The sequence below is a fragment of the Nuphar pumila genome, chromosome 8 (assembly GCF_984573655.1).
Source record: "Nuphar pumila chromosome 8, dmNupPumi1.hap1.1, whole genome shotgun sequence".
Taxonomy (NCBI): domain Eukaryota; kingdom Viridiplantae; phylum Streptophyta; class Magnoliopsida; order Nymphaeales; family Nymphaeaceae; genus Nuphar; species Nuphar pumila.
In genome coordinates this window covers 122,464,615-122,480,526 of record NC_143256.1, presented here as the reverse complement: position 1 = coordinate 122,480,526, position 15,912 = coordinate 122,464,615, and the positions used below count along the sequence as shown (strand labels likewise).

Below are 15,912 nucleotides of genomic sequence, written 5' to 3'. Positions count from 1 at the left end.
AGGGGTTTGGCACAACTGTTAGAGTGCTTGCATCTCCTCTAGGTTGAGTTGAGGGCTCGCTACAAGTAATTAACGATGTCTTGATAGACGCTTTTGAAACCGCTTGCGCGATGTTTAATTACACCACGCTTGGTGTTGCTCTTTTTATTGGCGAACCAGTTGGTGATTTTGGAGTCCATCACCGGGTTTGATTCACAAGTTTAAACCAGGTTATGATATGCTAACAATTTGTTACGTTTCAAGTGGGACCGGGGTAAAAATTGGGTTCGAGTATAGGCTCGGGTTAGGTCAGTTAAGTCAAAACAGAGTCTAGGTAAAAAATCAGGTTCTATGATTTCTGACAGACTTTAGAAAAAATATGATTTCTCCTAATTGGCGGAACAGAAATGATTAAAATTTAGAGGGTAGCTAGGGGACACATGGAGAAAGAATTGCAGTGTCAAACTCTACTCGATTAGGGATTTATGACTCCGTGATTAGGCTGTAGAAAATCTTCCCAGGACTGGCTTTCAGGTTTGATCGATTCGGATGTGGAGGCTAGTTCTCCTAACTAGGATGAAGTTAGAGGTTAAAATATGGTGGGTTGGTTGGGGACACCTATAGAAAGCTATGGATAAAATTTGAGGGCTAACGTGATTTAGGAAGAAACGGTCGTTGGAAGTCATGACAAAATTCTGCAGTTACGACATAATCCAATTCTGAACATAGGATGGCTCTACGGCTTGGTGAGGTAGGGCAGTGGGTCAGCTCAACTGGTTGGGCTGAGCTGAGGCTGGTGAGAGTCTACTATGGTGTTAGCAAGGTTGAGAAGGTTTGGGCTGCACAGCTGGGGCTGAGGATGGTTTGGAACACCGGCACAAATACAAACACTTCGATGGTGTTCTTGGTAGCATATTTGTTCACAAGTGTGCTTGACCACAAGGATCAAGCACACCCAAATAGATGAGCCCTGATACTGGGTGAACAAGTCGAAGGTAAGGACTTGCAAGGGGTAGAGAGAGAAGGGAGTGAGGGCCTATGAGCCAAGGGGTGGGTGAAAGAGAGACATCCTGTCAGAGGGGGTCAAATTTCATTTCATATATTTCTTAAAACACAATAGGGAGCCCCTTTTATAAGCTAAGGGAAGCTCTATAATCGGAATCACAATTAAAAAAAATAATAAAGGCAAAACACAACTAACTAGGCCAAATTAAAATAAATACAAGAATCAAAGCACCTAATCCTAACTTAGGCAAAACCCTTTCTCAAGCCACTTAAAGAGGCCCAGCTCGTAAGGCCAATTACAAAGAGCCACACGAGTTTTCATGGAAAGGTTAAGGCACCTTGGGTGACCTGCATAGGGGGGGAGGGCCAATACGCCAATTTTGGAGGCTTCTAGAGGCAGTGTCCCATGTATTCAATGCTCCTTCGTTGGGGGACATCCAAGGGTGGGTCCTACAAGGATGAGGCGGTTGTTGGAGCTGAGGTGGCAACACATGGCAAGAGTCCCACACTATTGAGGTGGCTGCATCCATTGGATCTCGGATAACAAATCTGGATCGACTAAAGATCCATTTGCTTCATTCAGTCCTTAAGAGCTGGATTGGATCTTGGACCTGGTTTGTCCCACAGGAGATCCAATTGTAATTTCTGGATATATGAAGTTGAATATGGATCTCCCCGTATTGGGTCCTCACCATTTAGATCAGGAGCTAGGTCAGCAGAGATTGAGATTGTATTAGTCTTCGCTATCAACAACTAGTACGCCCAACCAAAGAGCAGGTAAACAGTTGGTCGGCCAGGAAGTTTCTTGTTGAAGGCATTATTTTTTAGGGCAGTTTATATTTCCTTCCCTTTGGTAAGTCACTCTTTCTTTCTCTGCCTAGGGGAAGCCCGATACCGCAGAGAGAATTCTTTGTTTCGTCTTTTAGGTTGTAGGGCATAGAGAGTAGGTGAGTTAATCTAGTCCATGAGTAGCGCTAGTCTAGTTTTAGAGCGTTTTCAAGTCGAAAACACGTTCGAACTTAGGTGGAACTAAACCCAGACCTTATTTGAGATACTGGAAACGAGTTTAAGCTAAAGTCTAATCGGACCCACCATAAAAAAACCATACCCAAATCCTAAAAAGATTTACATAAACTAGACCCATACCATACCCAGTAAAATAATATTTTTTTATCATTTTTACATTGGGAAATTGTTGATCTTAGTCAGAAATCGAGTGGAGCCCAGGTCTGGTATGAAATTTCACAAACCATACGTAGCTCCATGTATTAAACGGGCCCTTCCAGTCTAACCCGGATTGTAATCAGATCTTATTTATCACCAAACTCTAGCCCTATAAGGTTTGGTACGGGTTGGGTCCGATCATACGCCACCCATTGATATCCCTAATACAAAGGTCTTTTTCTTAAGGCCTCATCTGTTTCATGTAACCATGATATATAATCCGTTCTCATTATAAATGAAACAAACATCAAATCATCACGGTGAAAAAGTGTGATGATAACCCAAGTTTTCCCATCACCTCTTACTTTTTTATGTGTAAATCCTTTTATACCTCCTTATAAAAGCTTTTACATGAAAAGGCTGCGCTGGCTGAGATGATTTTTTTAAAAACCCTTGACCATTCTCATTTAAAATCTTTAAGATTTCCGTTTTGAGTGGGCCCCACTCACCCTCAGCAAAGTCATGATAAAATCCTCTGCTTTTTTGCGCCGTTTTGGAGAGCGCTTACCCTAAAAAAACCAAAGATAAAAAGTAGCTGGGTACCTCCCTGCGACTTTTTATCACAAATTGTCCCATCAAACACACCCTAAAAGGGGTGAAACAAAAATTCCCGTAAGAAATATATCTAGTGGAGCTCGTGCAATAAATGCAAGACACTTTTTCCTTTCAAAAGGAGTTCACATCACTCTCCATGAGAAAACACTTTCCCCTCTTGGGCATCCCTTTCAACGAAAAGCAGCAGGGACCGTAACAAACATCCCCTTAAAGAACCCAACACGATTTGCTCATACAGGTGGGCAACAAGCCGGGAAGCCCACGGACCACGGGTTGCCGGCCTAAATAGTCAGGCAAGTTAACGAAATTAGTATAGGGGAAGATTTTATAAAAAAAAAAAAAGAGGGCCTCGATGAAATTGGTTCTTCTGCCTCTGTCATATGCTAAGCATAGAAGTTGACCTCACATTGGGTAACTTGCCCCAACATCAGGTAGCATCATGGACAAGGAATCATGAATTTTCTTTATGCAGGAGGACAAAGACCAAGAAATTCTCAATTGCTCTTCTGATTCCAATCACCTTTTTCAGTTTCCAAGTAAAGACCCACTTGATTCCATTACACAAGTCAAAGCCAATCATAACGGTCTGTCTACAGTAAAAAAAAATTCTGCCTCGGCTACCATGTGCTATTTTCTGCTCGGAACAAGCGGTTCAAGCATAGAGTAAACCCAAAGTCAACCATTATTTTGTCCACCATTCAGTAGAAGCAAGATAGAAAAAGAAGCATCTTTTACTAAGACGTACAGTAGTCCCAGCAACCTCTGAATCAAACTGTATAATGGCCATGAATGACTTGTTTCACTCACTTAGCAAGCCTTTATTCTTAGTTTCGTACATGATGGATGACATGTATTTCTATAGAATTACACATTTTTTTCTACATTGAATTGCTCAGAAGCACAAAGCTCAGAAACTAAGAATTGTAGAAGAAAATAATAATAATGAAGAGAACAATGGGCAAGCATACCACCATCACATTGGTGCTTTGTACCTCGGGTTGGCAGGCTACCATGCTCCTCGGAGTTAGAGCAAACCCTCGTTGATAAAACTGTACTCCCAAGTCTTTTTTATGTGGCTGAACTGAAACAAAGGCAACCTCCTCAGAAGCAGCTTCGGATTTTTCTCGTAGATAATAAGAGTAGGTTATTGATGAGTGATGAGCGGTTGGTCGAAGGCTTATTCATGCTTGAAATAGAGTTACAGCAGCACATGTCGCATAAAGAACACAGCTTTTTTGTGCCACCAGGTTGGGTATAATTCTATAGCGCAGGAGGCACTTTCACGTCAACTTCCAACAAGACCTTTGTATCGAGCATAGCAGATGATGATGGAGAATAGCAACAAACAACCTACCCCAGAAAGGATAACCACCTATAAAAGCAACAGAGAAATGATCAGATAGATTTCTTCATGGACAGAGAGCCAACTGATTTATAAAATTAATCTTACAACATGACTTACCCATTTAAACATGTATCCATGATTTTGATTCCACGTATAGGGAATATTCATACCCATAATTCCACAAACCAATGAATATATAGAAAGGCAAACCGTACCGGAATTTAAGAAGAGCTCCAGCTGTCATTAAAATAACAGAGTTTGAGAATATCGCTTTCAGCAGTAATCCCTTAATGTGAATCATGCATACAAACAAAGCCATCAAGCAAACGCAAATCAACGAAATTAATGAGCTTCAGTGAGCATCAGTAACAGACATTTCTTTATACAAAATCCATATGAAATGGATAATTCAAAATGGCCAGCGCTAACCATAGTCAAGCTGGCAGCTCTAGGTGCCAAGCTCTTTGCTTCTAGGAGCTGCCATGATAGGCACACTATATATCATTTGAAATACACTACTACAAATATATTTTTTCTACTCTTGTCATCATATTTTAATGTTCTCTATTGCTACAAACCCACAGAACCAGATGCATCACTGCATCTTTCTGGGAAAACAATCATGTTTAAATGGCCAATACTGCTGCTGGCTCACATAACAGCACCCATACCCATATGTCATGGAATAAAAATATACAACACAGATAATATAGGAAATATCAAGATAGTAATATTTTACTGCGACTCAGTATCAAATAATAGAGGTACTTCAAGCAATCACCTGAATCAGCTGGTTCCGATGATTATCGAGCTGGAAAACATGGCAAAAGAGATGGTTTAGTATGGAAATGTAGTATGGATCAGGGCAACTGTGATGAAAGGGGGGCAGCCAATTACCTGGATGTTGATGTAGTCCTCAGTGTCATCAATGTATTCACGCAGCTGGGACAGATTACAAAAAAAAAAATGTGTCAGAACTGATGCGGAGCTATGTATCAATGATATATCAGTATACCACATCAGTACAAGGATTTGTTTTCTTTGCTGTAATAGAAGTGAAATATAACACGCCCCATGGAAACACATATTACATAGAAAGAGTCATTCATAGAAGCTGAATGGAACAAAACTCACTGCTGCTTATTTAGCAAGAAATTATTTTATAGCAAGCTTGGGACCTTCCCAGCTTACTCTCAAATACCCAAACTCTAAAGTTGGAGAGTCAGATTTTGTGCTAATGCATCTGAACATTTTTAAAGAGCAGAGAGATCTTACTGCAGATTGCTCACTTCTTATATACAATATGTTTCATCTCAGTGTAATACAAGAGCCCCCCCTCCCCCCCCCCCCCCCTCTTTTTCTTTCACCAACCACTTAGTATGCAAAGGATTCTATCGTTTTGCTAGCCTGTATGGAACCGAATCTCCAGTCTCTGTGCAAGCTATTGAAGCAAAAACCAGGGATTGGGGGCTAAAATACCCCAGTTGTTCATTGGATCACTTGTGAGCTGAAATTAAGCGAATTTATCAGTTCATTAACTATTAATTCCAGGTCCCAAAATCCAAGATAATGATCAAGAGAAAATGATTCACATCCCAAAATTGTCAAGCCACTGCATGAACATTAGTGGCATCTTCCGTGTCCAAGAATCCCTTCACTAAGTTCCAAGATTACCTCGAGTTCTTCTTTGTGGTCGTGGTATGTTGCTCAGTCTCATGTGGCTGTACCTCATCTGTTTGTCAGGAAACTCACTTCATTTGCCACGAGAGGTATCACTTATCATAAAGATCACTTAAGATGGAACGGAAAAACACACACCACTTATATAAGAAACTCCCACCAGCATTCATTGATTCACATTATGGACTCCATATTAGAAATAAAGTTCGCAGAGCATCTTAAACAGTATCCATGCCAAATCTACACAACATAAGGGAGGTACCCATATGCATGGAGGTGTTAACCTAGTGAAGTACTAGTCAGTCAGGTTCTCTCATTTAACTAAAGCTCTTGAGATTATCTGTTTTATTCATCACTAAAACCAAATAAGAGAAACAAGTGATCCCCCAAATTCAACAAGAATAGTGGTTTATTAGATCCAAACCTAGATGATTATTAACACAATGTACTTAAAAATTAACTGGCTAAATTTGATTAAATTAGATCTTAAAGCACCATGATTAAGACCCAAGGAACCCAAATCCTCACATCACAGATCAGTATATCTCAAACCCAATTGAGAAGGATCAAACTCAAAACCATCAATCTGGGATTCTGGGGCATATTAAGGATAGCAAATCAGAGGGTCTGGAACACCTCATCTAGTGCATACCAACTTCAAAAACCTTGATCAGATTTGAGATCCAAAATTATCAAACATAGCTGCAAACTCTGATACCATTGTTACAATTTTAAGATGCAACAAGTTTCAAGCTCTCAGAATGCTAAACTACCACTTTCAGGATTGCCTTTCGTGCAACCCTAAGATATATAACAAGCTGAAAGGTGTTTTGACCACTATCACAAACTCACTCCCAGTATACCAATAATCAATCTACCATTATTAATGCATTCCATGACAACTTTTTAACGATTTGCTAAACTAAAATTGGCTCCCATAACAAAGAAGTTTTAGAAGAAAATGGAGGAAGTAGTCTGAAAGAAAAATCCTGTGAAAACTTAGCAAGGTTCTGAGTGATTGCAATGCATTACTAAGCAAAGCACTTACAAAAAGCTAAGTTTTATCATCTTTGAGAATGCTGCTGTGATTGTTTCAGGAAAGAAAAAAAAGAATATTGCAGTGAAAGTGGAAAAAAATGTCAAAATTTAGGGGGCATTTGCATGTCGCAGAAACCCTGAAAGACACAGAAACCCATGTGTTCCATGGGCCCCACTGCAGCAATGCAAACACAGGCCTCCCTTTCCTCGCAGAAAGGGAGCCCTGTTTTCAACGGGGACCACCCCTTTTACGAGGAAACCTTTCCCGGGGGGGGGGGGGGGGGGGGTCCGATTCCGTTTCAGCGGAAGGGGACTCTGCAGAAGAGGTGTCGCGGAGCCCTCTTCCTCGGGACACGAACACACCCTTAAGGACTGGAAAAAGATAAGGAACATCCTCTCTTCCATCATGGCTGGATGGAACTACCCCTTGCTGTTTTCTGTCTTCCTGATGGTTGGAAGGAACAATACCTAAACTGCATTGTTCACCCAACACACACATGCATGCACGTGTGCACAGACATCCGGGAAAACATATTGGTTTCTATATAGAACAACTTATCTGAAATTAATTACAAGAGTAATGCCCACCGTGGTAAGTCTGTTCAGTGTGCCATCAATCTGCATAAAGTATGCCTGCAAGGACAAACATAGTTCAGGTAGAGCATGAATTCATTTTCAAGAAAATGTTAATAGGTAACAAATTATGACCTCCAGTAACATTTCAAGATCCTCAATATCATTTTCATTCCCATGAACAGTTGCAGCACTAGCTCGACTAGCTCTGGATATCTTCGAACCAATTGTGGGAGAAGCAGGAAACCAGTTGGGTGCAACAGAGCCACTGACAGGGGAAGATGTACCATTGGATTTTCTTGTCAAATATAGATCTGCCATATCATCGTCATCATCCAAAAGTTGTTCAAGCTCATCCCTGACCTGTGAATAAATAATATATGAATAAGAGAGAGTTGTTTGCAAGTGGAGAAAGTTCACAGCTAAAAGAACTAGAAATGGAAGCACGAAAGCTACTACTGAATGTCAAAACCATCACCACTTGAACTATTAATCACCTTAGAAAAAATCTGTTAATTGAAAAAGACAGTAAAACAACTCTGAAATGCAATTTACACATTGTGCATCAGAATTACAGGAAAAATTAGTCAACAGTTTGACCAAGTTTACTCTTGAAAGTTTATCTTGAACACCCTTCATGTTTGACTAGAGAGACTCAGACTCTGGGCTCTCGATAATAAAGCATGGACTACTCAACAAACCTCAAATAAGTGAAAATTTAAAACTCCAGAAATTTAAAGCATCAAATGGAACCACAAATGTCCTGTCCATGTAACTGGAGATCTCATATGTTTCTATTTAAGATTCTAGCCATATTGTCCCAAGTCATGTACACCAAAGAGTTGATGAGCATTCCTTCCCTCTAGTCCCAACTTGAAAGCAGCCCCTAAATGGAGTATCCCAAAAAGTTCTTAACAGACAAAAGGCCAAGCCACCTTGTGAGCAAACAACCAGCACAGCAAACAGTGCACAACAAATTCAACCACTTCCCACATGAACGATAAACAGGATGAGTCGATCCTGAAACTCAAAAGCCATATTGAGGCAATCTTGGTAATGACCACAACTTTAATGACCTGGATGCTTAATTCACTTAACTCCCAATGCAGTGAGGCGTAGGTAGTCCCTTGATTTTTCTGAAGAAAGAGATTTGCTTAGCCCAATATATATATATATATATATATATATAGAGAGAGAGAGAGAGAGAGAGAGAGTTTGGGTCTAAATCATGTACGGATCTATATAGAGTCCATATTAAAAATTTTAAAAAGTATAATTTTTTGAAAAAAAGTCTTTTTTTAGCTTCGTTGACCAGGTTTGAACTTGTCCAAACCTGGTCAACAAAACCAAGTTATAAAAGGGAAGGGTGTAGCCTCTCTCTCTCTCTCTCTCTCTCTCTCTCTCTCTCTCTCTCTCTCTCTCTCTCTCTCTCTCTCTCTGCCGAGGAGGAGGAGGGTTTCAAGAGAGCATAGAGAGAGGGAGGGGGAGATGTATTGAGTGGGGCGGGACCAAAATGATCCTGCCCCTTTGACCTTGGTTTGACCAAGGCAAAATGTAAAAAAAAAACTTGGGTCTGAGTTGGACCCGACCCAACGCAGTGTGGGACCCAACCTGCAGCATACCCGCACTGCATCCGGTACCCAGCCCCATGTTGACACAGGTACGCCGATCATTTTGCCGTGTCCCTGTTACATAGATTTAAAGTGTCCACAAACGATGAATATGTGATGTGACTCAAGAAATTGGGTTATGTCATCTAAGTTGTGATGAACTTGCAGCCAAGGACCAAGAAGAGCCTACTCCCATACATCATAGCCCCATTTAAATGCAATCATGATTTCTTAATATGTGTTTCATAAGCATTTCTTTAATTTAGATATTGGAACTTATGTTGCCTGGACACCATTACAGTTAGCTATGTTAGTGTCCAGCGTTTAATGGCACCAACACTGACTCTTCCAGAGGCTCCAATTTTCAGCTCATTAAGTGTTCAAGTCTTCTTCTAAATTTAGCTTTAGCCTCTTTTGGATTTAAAGTCTGAAACATGTTTTTTGCCGTTACTTACAAAATTTTAAACAAAAAAGCATCTTGATGACTTCATGCAGAGTTAAGTCACATGGGTGCGGGTGCGGGGGTGCAGCACTTTAAAAAACCTTGGGTGCAGGGGTGCGGCAAATACAAATTATATATATTATTTATATTAAAAAAAAACTCGAGCATCAACAGTTGGAGAGTTAGAGAAATTTATTCAGCAAGAATCTTTTGGAAGCAAATGAGACAGATGAGGACATGACACACCGTGAGCTCCACGGACCTGGTCGGCAAAGGGTCCTTCTGGCAACTTTTGTCCCGTGGCCCCCTCATCGGCAAGAACCCGCGAGAGCACGTACTGCAAGGAACGTGGCAGTCTCTGTCGCGCCTTACACTCCCACGCCCATTAAATGTTGAGGTCCATCCGTGGGCCCCAATGACGGCCTAGTCCCACTCCCACACCACCCTACTCCCTACTCCACAGCCGTCCCTCGACGTGGACGTCAAGAAGCTTTGTTGTAGATTTGGACTAACGAGGAAAGATGAATCATTACAGTGGGCTCCACATCATTCATCCCCTCTCCCTCTATATAGATATGTGATATCACCCTCCGTTAGAAGGGAATGATTCTCTTTCGGTGGGGAATATTTTCGATCATATTAAACAAGTTTAAGCCCAAGAAACTGTCGTGCGCCAGACCCCAATTAATGGTTAAATGATGAAAATGAAGAATAGGAGGTCTTGAAAGGGTGCATTAAATGCATTATTTATAGTTTCATGCAGAAAAAGTAACTAGAGATATCAACTTTAAACAAAATGTGTGATTCGGATTATTTGCTCATTTATATTGACGTGACGTGAACTACAAACTATGAAGTTGGAATGAACTTTTACCTTCTAACTAGATGGCAGATGCTCATTTTTTAGCTTCTACCAACTAGCAATCTAAATGTTTTTTGGAAGTTATTAGCATCCGAATGTGAGGGTTAAAACCCTCGCATATTTCAAACCCCCGCAGCCTCCCCTTCTTCTGAGAAAGGAAACCCCTTTGGGGTTTCTTGAATCGAGCGTCCCACAAGCTTTCAAATAATCGCAGAGGGAGGGGGGGAGACCCTCACCGCCTGCGCCTCCCTCCTCCGCCTCATCTCCCCTCCCGATCACCCTCCTCATCTCTCTCTCAATCGCTCTGCCTCGTCTCCCTCGACTCGCCGAAGAACCAGTATACTCCCGAACACCACCAGCCCCTGCGAGCTCAACGCCATCCCCTCTCCTTCCTCCTGATCGTCGTCGCCGTGACCTTGCAGGTAAAAAGCCTCTCCTTGCGATTTTCCTTTTCGGTTGGGTCGTCAGAGAACCAGCAGAGGGTCGACAACCTCTGTCGTGCCCTCCCTCTCTCCTCTGTTTCCGATCAAGGTGTCGGCAGGAGGTCAGTAGCTCATGCCGCCCCTGACCCTCTCTCTCCCTGTCGCCGGAGGGTCGACAGTCCCCTATCGTTCCCTCCCTCTCTCCCATGGTGCGCCGGAAGGCCGGCAAGGAGCCGATGGCCCCCTATCGCGATCTTCCCTCCTCCTTTGCTCCTTGCCGGAAGGTCAACGCACCCAGGGTCGGGTTGATAGCACCCGGTGTTGCACCCGCGTCGAATCGCGTCGACGCGAGTGCGGCACCCTGCTAGCCGAATCCTTGTGACATAGATGCAGAGCCATATGTCCATAGTTCTCTATTATATTTATTCTCATACATTACTATAGTAGTTTGACACCCTCTATTTTGTAGTTCAGGTTAACAATTATTTTACCTTTTGCTATGTATATATGTGTCCACACCTACAGGCACACACAAAAATAGCCTCAATTATCTAACACCTTGCACTTGTTTCTAACCATGTCACACGGATATGGATGCGGAAGCGGGACATGATGCATATTCGCTTTGTATGATTCAATAATTTTCAATAATTAGGACACGGGGACACAGCTGTACAAACATAGATAGATGTATGTATGTATGTGTGTGTATGTATAAAACAATATTAAATCGCTATAATTAGGAACATCAAATAATGAAAGTAAATCAAAATCGAAATGTAATGTAATTGATGAAAAATCTTAAAAGAAAAAGAATTCAAGTGAATATGAAATAAAAAAATAAGATCATAAAAGAAAATGGATAATGACACAGTGTTAACTGTATGAAACTGGTTTGATTGTGCCCATGAAGTGTCGTGTCCATGAAGGGTCTGAGTGCCATATCGTGTCGATGCAGAATATGCATGTCAAGTGAAGTGGCCGTGTGACATAATTTCTAACACCGATATCCATGTCCAGGTGACATAGTTGGACATACAGATGATAATAGAGCAACAAAATTTACCCCAACTGAACTTAAGTAGTCTTTACAATATGTCCAAAGGATAATCCACGATGTTGAAACTTGAAACACACACTATGCTTGGCATCATGTGACCTCAAGCTTGCAACAGCATATCAGATGATTTACCATCTGGCCACATTTTTGCGCTTAAATGATCCTTTCCAAACTGCTTGGTCATATTTTGAATCTATCCTACCACAGCAACCCCCAATAAGATATGCAGCTGTCTAAGAGACAGTAGAACACTCATCTTTTATTCCTTATCCAAAACTCCTTGCTTACCCCATTGCATGAGCACATGCAACTAAGGTACTTTGTACACTAAATTTAACCCTTACAAACCAGCTTCATTTATAAGTAATGAGCATTTTCTTTCCAAGTCTTCCTATTTGTTAAGCTAAAATCCATGTAAGAAAGTGGCCATAGCAAATACGCTAAAAGAGTGACAACTTGTTGTAAATGGTCTATTCAAGTGGCATGCAGCATTGTCAAAATCAATATACTCATTATATAGAATGTTCATGTGAATTTCAAAGGGCACCCTGAAGAAGAAGGTGATAAGCTTGGTTCTTCCATTAGGATTTGGTTACACGCAACTGACAAGAAACACGGCCACCACCACTAAAGATAATTTCACATGTGAAGGCAAGCTACTTATCACTCCTATGAAACAAGTTAACAAGGGAAATCGTGAAAAGAACTCTCAAATTATTGGTTAAGAAAGAAGCATTTGCAATTGATTTTTGAATCATATTGCAATTATAGCCTCATTATACCATAACAAGAGAGGTCCTCAGAATTTTTTTTGATAGAGATCTCAGTTAGTTCATGTGAACATGTTTTCAATCTGACTATACACAGACAAGTGCATCATTTCTAATATCAATCCGCATAGACATTCTATATGCTCATTTCAACCTCAGTGACACCGACCAATGACTCAAGGATATTCAAAGTATAGTAACACACAAATCATTTCAGAAGGAGCTTGCCATCTCTTTTGCTAAAATGAGCCATCTCATACAGTTGAATCACTTTTTCCTTTTTTGAGATAATCAAACTGTTTAGAAAAACATGGCTTACTTGGACAATGAAGTGAAAGAAGGAATCATACAGAGGTACTGGCTAGGAGATGTGTTACTCTACAGACTACATCAAGGGAGAGCTCCTAGGCTCCCAATTAATGATCACTTTGTTGCTGTATAGCAGGAGAGAAGAAAAGGCACATCTGCTTCTTTTCTGGAAGACAGATTTACCTACCAAGCATGTCTGTGTATAGTCAGATTGAAAAGTTGGCTATAGTTCATAAGTGAAGCAGCTTGGAGTAAAAACAGTTCATATTTGTTTGTCCACTTATTGGACCCCTTAGCTGGCACTAAAAAGGAAAAAGAGAGAATGATATTCAAAAACTCTCCAAACCCTTCTATTGATCATGCAAAACCCAATAACTGAAAGGCCCATGAACAAAAAATGTATTCAATCAGCCATTGAGAAAGGGAAGAAACCTTTTGAACACGAGCAGTCAACCTTGTCATAGCACTCTTCAACTTCCTCACACGATCCAAGTTCCGGCTGCTAATCTGCATAAAATGAAAACCTTTTGATTTCCAGGATGCCGATAAAAGACCAAGAACTCAGTACAGGACCTCTCCATTAAGACAGGATCACAGTTTCTTCAGCATATGGTAGGCAAGGGAAATTGCTTGAGAGTTTGCGACAATTAAGAGCCTCCCTTTCAGACCCAAAAGGTTTAAATTCTCTGACGTGGGTCAATAAGGGTGCTTGCCACTGGAGGGGAAAAGGTAGGGGCATCGAAGCTCAATGGTACATTTTTCCAACATGCAATAACCCATATTCAACAAAATCAAAGCAAAAAGTGATATACCTTTCTTTTTAACCAGGATCTTGAAATTTGAAAATAGTATTTCAAGCACACATATAAAAAAAAATCTCAAAAGAATGTACAAGTGCAGTAAGGAAAGCATATAAGAAATCCCCATTAATTTCACAAGCTAGAAATACTAATAAGTGCAAGTAAAACTCAACAGGAAGATCCACAAACCTTGGATGTTAGCTCATCTAAAGCAGGATAAGCAGCTGTTTCCAGTTCTGTTGTGCGTGCATCAAGGAAGCTGCAGATGCCCTCTAAAGCAACTTCTAAAGCTCGGAATTCAAATGGAGATTCTACATCTCAGGATCCAAAACTGTTAGATACGCAGAATGGAAGTTTTTGATACTAAAAGAAAATAACACTTCAAAAATCAAAATTGCAACAATTACAAAACTATGCCTCACATAAAACAGCATCCACACATTTATTTCCACTATGATCGAATCCATCTATATGTCAAAATGGGGTCAAATTGGGGGCCAAGAGAAGCAGACAGCAAGCCCAGAAAACAGAAAGATTAAACAAAACTCGAAAATAAGAATGAATAGGCATAGACAACAATAACCATGTTCTTTATTTAGAAAAGGTTACTCAAGTATCGAGAATAAATAAATAAAAGCAAAAAAATAGTCACGGAAAAGATATAACCACGCGTTCCAACCTTGGGCCATGCAAGCAATAAAATAACGAACAAAGTAAAATAAACGGGAAAGAAAGGCCATAAAACGAACCATCTTCTTCGCCAGCATCGATGTCATGTTGCCCGTTCATGTCCTCTCTTCCCTCCCCGCTTGGTTGCACAATATTCACTGGGGGCAGTCGCCTCCGGAGCTCCTCAACAATCGGAATGACGTTTTCTTCCGCGGGATCTCTAAGCAGTACCTACTCCCAAACAATAAACCAATAAAATGATAATCAATATTGAAGAAGTTGATAACCACCAAGATAACACAGGCAACGGCATGCTGCTGGGAACTAAGTACGAAGGAGAAAACAATAATTAAGAATACCACATGCCCCAAACGGGCAGAATACCAAGCCCCAACAGAAATTATAAAAGAATTGTCAAAATTTAGATGAAAGAATCAAAGACTAACCTCTTCCGAAGTAATTATCGCCTTGATATGCTGATGAAAAGAAGGCCGAGAAACAAAAGAAAACAACAAAGACAATTCATTAGCAACCAATCACCTTCATAATAAACACCATTGCCCAAAAAAAGGAAAATACAAGCAAAAACTAACCGGAAATAGAGAACTCAAACTAAACAAAGAATACGAAAGCCAAAATCACAAACTATGAAGGACACGGCAAAATTGAATCAATCAATTCTCGATTGAAAGAAAATAAGACGATAAGCCCAATCCTGGAGGCATTGAAACTCCTAACCAATTATCACAACAACGGGAAATACGATACCGAGAATAAAACAACAACGATCACAATTCGAGCGAATAGCACTCACAAATCCACAAAACCGAATCGAGAACCTCGAAATCGACGAATTTGAACCTTGATCACCTAAATTCAACAGGCATGCGAGAAAAGAACCGAAATTTTCGCACCTCCAGATTGAGAACGATGGCCCGCTCCCGGCCGAGGATCGTCGAGGGGTACGAGAGGAGCGGATCGAGGATCCGGAGGTCGCGCGCGTGGATCTGCACGCGGTGCATGATCGCGTACTTGTCGACGTCGAGGATCGAGCTCTCACCGGTGCAGTCCATGACGATCCAGCTCCGCGACGCCGAAGCCTTCTTCTTTACGCCGCCCTGCGATTCGGAGATGGCGAGCGGCACCTCCTTCGCCGTCTTCTCGCCGGAACCCCCACCCGACTCGCCGCCCCGATCCATCACATTTCCGGCCGGAACCACCTAGCGCAAAAAAAATGCGGAATTCACCGGTCAGGGCGGAGACCGGGCCCTAAAACCCTGGAACCGGCCGGAGATCGGAACCCTAGACGCTCGAATCGCAAGGAAATAGGGCGGAGGGGTTTGGGGTTAAAGGGGACCGCGATCGCCATTGGAAGAGGGACGACTCTGGTGCAGGGGTTTATAAAGAAGATACTTACTTATATATCCTTATCTTTTTCGATTATGACAGTTTTATCCCGAGCCCTTTTTTTATTTTACCATTGAATATGAAACAAAAACCACAATAATCAATTGAGCAAGCTAAAATGATGGTGACATATATATATATATATATATATCGTGATATTAT

At 41.2% G+C, this 15,912-nt stretch overlaps 1 protein-coding gene across 2 annotated transcripts; it reads right to left on the bottom strand.

The window, feature by feature from the left end:
• Positions 1 to 3,480: 3,480 nt before the first annotated feature.
• On the bottom strand, positions 3,481 to 15,707 carry LOC149830510 (magnesium transporter MRS2-I-like). 2 transcript variants are annotated; one of them, XM_090015834.1, is made up of 11 exons: positions 15,258 to 15,707; positions 14,790 to 14,819; positions 14,424 to 14,574; positions 13,864 to 13,985; positions 13,307 to 13,381; positions 7,535 to 7,762; positions 7,415 to 7,459; positions 5,006 to 5,050; positions 4,890 to 4,919; positions 4,226 to 4,345; positions 3,481 to 4,135 (listed from the first exon to the last, which is right to left on the bottom strand). In XM_090015834.1, the coding sequence occupies exons 1-11, from the start codon at positions 15,540 to 15,542 to the stop codon at positions 4,049 to 4,051; spliced, it is 1,218 nt and encodes a 405-aa protein (XP_089871960.1). In that variant the 5' UTR covers positions 15,543 to 15,707; the 3' UTR covers positions 3,481 to 4,048. The 2 variants fall into 2 exon arrangements, with proteins under 2 accessions (XP_089871960.1, XP_089871961.1); XM_090015835.1 differs by lacking the exon at positions 13,307 to 13,381.
• Positions 15,708 to 15,912: the final 205 nt, after the last annotated feature.

Excerpts from the sequence above, each read along its gene's own strand:
- LOC149830510 (XM_090015834.1), bottom strand. The coding sequence starts at position 15,542 with ATGGATCGGGGCGGCGAGTCGGGTGGGGGTTCCGGCGAGAAGACGGCG. Across the intron at positions 14,820-15,257 it reads CCATCGTTCTCAATCTGGAG|CATATCAAGGCGATAATTAC; the intron begins GTGCGAAAATTT and ends TCTTTTCATCAG. Across the intron at positions 13,986-14,423 it reads CGATGCTGGCGAAGAAGATG|AATCTCCATTTGAATTCCGA; the intron begins GTTCGTTTTATG and ends CCTGAGATGTAG.